The sequence below is a fragment of the Parus major genome, chromosome 21 (assembly GCF_001522545.3).
Source record: "Parus major isolate Abel chromosome 21, Parus_major1.1, whole genome shotgun sequence".
Taxonomy (NCBI): Eukaryota; Metazoa; Chordata; class Aves; order Passeriformes; family Paridae; genus Parus; species Parus major.
The window spans coordinates 1,320,729-1,324,373 of record NC_031789.1 but is presented as its reverse complement, the minus strand read 5'-3'; the positions used below and the strand labels follow the sequence as shown (position 1 = coordinate 1,324,373).

The window sequence follows — 3,645 nt, the reverse complement described above, 5'->3', positions numbered from 1 at the left end:
AGTGCAGGCTCTCCCTGCAGCTCTGAGCGCTCTGGAGCCGTGGCTGGAGCGTTCCTGGTGCAGCTGATGTGAGCACCCACAGCTGGGAGCAGCTTTTCAGCCCGAGGCTTCCTCACATGCCTGGACCTGAGCGGGGCCCGGCTGCCTCCTGCTTTTCCCTGGAGCTGGAGCTTCCCACAGAGCCGGGAGAGGCAGCCTGGGCCCGAGGGTGGTGGGTGTCCAAAATGGATTTCAGGGATTGTGCTGCTCCCTCCAAAGCTGCTCCTGAGCCCTGTGAGCAGCAGCACCTTGGGGAGCCTGAGCATCCCTCCTCGCCACAAGCTCTCCCCTCCCTGCTGGAGCACAGAAAAACCCCCAGAAGGATCCCAGGAGCTTCTCCCAGGTTGGATTTGCAGCGGGCACTGCCCTGGGAGAGCTGCTCCCCGCAGGCCCCGCTCTGCTTTCGCTCAGGGTGAGGTAAACTGGGACCGGCTCCTCCAAATGACTCCACTGGTGCAAATGAGATCAGAATCTGGCACCGCTCGTCTTACTCAAAACAAGCCTAACTGGAACCAGATAAAACCAGTTCCAGAGTGGCCACCAGGATGATGATTTTTTTAATTCCTGCAGGCAGCGAGGGGAGCTGGCTCGGGTGCCAACCACGCTGGCTCGGTCATTCATTACCAAACTTGAATAAAAACCCAACGCAGCGGGGTTGTGCCTGCAGGATCAGGTTCCCAGCTGCTGGAGCAAGAAGGGGAAAGAGGAAAGGAGAAAAGAGCTCATGGATGGAGCTGAGGATCTCTCAGGATCCTCCCTGCCGTCTCCCTCTCCCTTTATACCCGTTTGGGCCATATCTCGGTCACAGCAGCAGAAATTCAGTGACCTGATGGGGTTTTGCTCTTTTTTAGTCTTTGCTTTACACCACAGCAGCCTCCTCAGTTCTGATAAACCCAGGTTCTGTGTTGTTTACCCACAGCACTGACCAAAGCAGAAAAGCACATGGAAGTGCAGGGCCAGAGGGGTTTGCAGGTAATGTAACAGCTCATGGCCCAGCTGGCATTTCCAGTCACCACCAGGGCTGACCTCACACTTGACATTTAGACAGCTTCTCCTAAAACTGCAGGATTTGGCCCAGAAAGAAATCACACTGTGACCAGAGCAGCGCTCCCTTCCCCGCTCTGGACAGGTCTCCTGAGCTGTGTCAGAGAATAAAGAGGTTTAAACCACAGCTAAGAGTGACCCGAGCAAGGGCTCCATCCTGACTCCATCTCCAGAGCTCAGCTCCACAGGGAATGTGGATCTGGGAATGGGGGCAGCAGCCCAGCCCAGCCCCACAACTGCTGGGATGGGTTTTGGGCTGCTCCCTTCCCACCCTCACTGCTGATTTATGTCCAGGAAAGCCCTGGTGCCTCCCCAAACAGCACCAGAAACAAAGGTCTGGGGAACAGGGCTGACAGGGGACAGCCCACCCCTCTCTCCCACTCCCACCAGCACAATTCCATCAGCTGTTCAGGTTTTTTAGAGCTGATTTGAGTGGCTGTGAAGTTTCTTTGCCCTCAGCCGTGCTGGACCCTGTTCCTCTGCTCCTTGGCCCAGGGGATCTCTGAGCCGCAGAGGAAGGAGGTTTTTTCCAGCGGACTTCAAAACAAAAAGAGCAGGAGCGAGGCCCAAGGACGGAGCAAGAAGCTGGCTGTGCCTGCCCCGTGCTCGGATATGGGATCTGGCAGAGGAGCTGCTGAAGCTTTAATGGGAACAGCAGCAAAAACTGCCCAGGAGTTTCCTCTGCTCCTCGGGCAGATTTCCCGTGGCTGCACCAGCCCAACCCGCCCTCGGCAACGCCAGCAAAGTTCCTCCAACACGGGCAGGTCTTCAAGGCTCCTCCAGAAGAATTTTGGCTCAGAGCCTGATCCTGCACCTCCAGAGCACCCAAAATTCCCTCCAGCTCCACTCTTTTCCTTGCTCTGGACGGACGAGCTCGGGAAGATTTCGCTCCTTTGCCCTTTTTGTGAGACCGCAAACTCCCCAAGCTGGAATTCGGCTCAGGGAGGTCAAGCCAAGAGCCCGGATTCTTCTCAGGGCTGTTTGCAAACACTTGGGATTTTTATACTGAAGGCAAATTCCATTTCCCATCCTGCGGTTTGCAAATTTGAGGCGAGATTTTACGAGATGGGAGACTGCCTTCAAAAGGCAGAAGTGCCCGGTGTTTGCAGCTGATTTTTGGCTGGTTGGACATTGCAAAAAGGGCACTGAGCTAAAAGGGAAAATCTGGGTGTCTCCATATCCTCAGGATCTTTCCCACTTGTTTCAGCAGGGTTTTCCCCCCCCCCCCCCCAAAAAAAACAAAAAAAAAAAAAAAAAACGGCATGGAAAAGTTACTGTGTCCTAAATCCACAAACACTTCACACAGGCTGAATTTTTAATTTGATGGGGTTAATCCTGTATGGAAAAGTTAAATTGTGGAGTGGAGCAGAACTTGCTGGTGCCCTCGTAAGAGAAATGTTAGTAGGGAATAAGGGATTGTCCAGATCAATTTTAATGCAGCCTGAAAGCGAGCTAAAGCATGTTCTGTTCCCAAAACACCTACCAGACAAAAAGAGAAATCCCCACTGATTTTAAATGCAGAGACTATTGCACAGAACAAATAAAAATTGCTACAAATACCGAGGTAAATTGAAACTCTACGTTAAGGTCCAAAAACCAGGTAGGGATATATTGGATATAAACTTTACAGTAAATGCCTAAAGTACTTCCATGAAACAAGGATGTAAATTAATCCCCGGGATGAACTTTTCAAGGAACAAAAGTTTACTGCCTTGCCATCGGGAAAACTCTTTTCTTTTATGATCGCTGAACGCGTCTGCTGCTGGTGTTTAATCGATGCTGAGCGTTCCCGTTCTTCCCTCGGCACTTTTGTTCCAAGCCCCGGCAGGGATGGGAAGGAGGGAAGGGTTCTGTACCACAGATGTGTGACCGGCACAGCGCGGCTCCGGCTCCCAGGCTTTTATTCTATTTGCGCGGTGGAAATAATTGAACGATTACAGAGCAGATCCCCCCGCTCGAGTCCGCCTCATCTGCAAGCCATTTCTGCCCGTGGCAACATCCTCATCCTCCCGGCCATCCATCACCGGGGAGAGAAGGGAGAGGGAAAGGGACGGGAAATGCGCTGCGGGGGAACACGCAGCAGGTTTTGGGGCACACAAAGGCCAGGGTTACTCACCAGCCAGGCGACGGCGGGCGCATCCCATGGGCTCCGGGGCCCGGCGGTGCCCGGCGGCTGCCGCATCCCCGGCGCGGCCGCGGAGGGAGGCGCGGGGCGGGCGGGAGCTGCCGCCTCCCTCCCTCCCTCCCTTCCCTCCCTCCCTCCCTAGCTCCTTCCCTCCCTCCTTCTCTCCTTCCCTCCCTCCTTCTCTCTCTCCTTCCCTCCCTCCTTCTCTCCCTCCTCCTCCCCCCGGTGCCGGGCTCCGGGCGGTGCCGCCGGGCCCCGCCGCTCGCGATTGCACAATCGGGCAGGGAAAGGAGAGGAGGGGAAAGGAGGGGAGGGATGGGAGGAGGGAGAGGCACCCAGAGCCTCGAGGAGCCGGGCACGGAGCTCAGCCCGAGCTTGGGGAGAGCCCGATGGGAACAGAACGAGGGGGTTTCGGCCGGGAGAGCCCCAGGGAAGGT

At 55.5% G+C, this 3,645-nt stretch overlaps 1 protein-coding gene across 1 annotated transcript in view; it reads right to left on the bottom strand.

Annotated features, from left to right (window-relative positions):
• LOC107213624 (neuroblastoma suppressor of tumorigenicity 1) overlaps positions 1-3,305 on the bottom strand; it is an 11,453-nt gene extending 8,148 nt beyond the window's left edge. Inside the window, exon 1 of the mRNA XM_015648230.2 lies at positions 3,200-3,305. Within this exon, the coding sequence (XP_015503716.1) occupies positions 3,200-3,222 (23 nt within the window). The 5' untranslated portion in view covers positions 3,223-3,305. The remainder of the gene's footprint in view (positions 1-3,199) is intronic.
• Between the last annotated feature and the right edge of the window lie 340 nt (positions 3,306-3,645).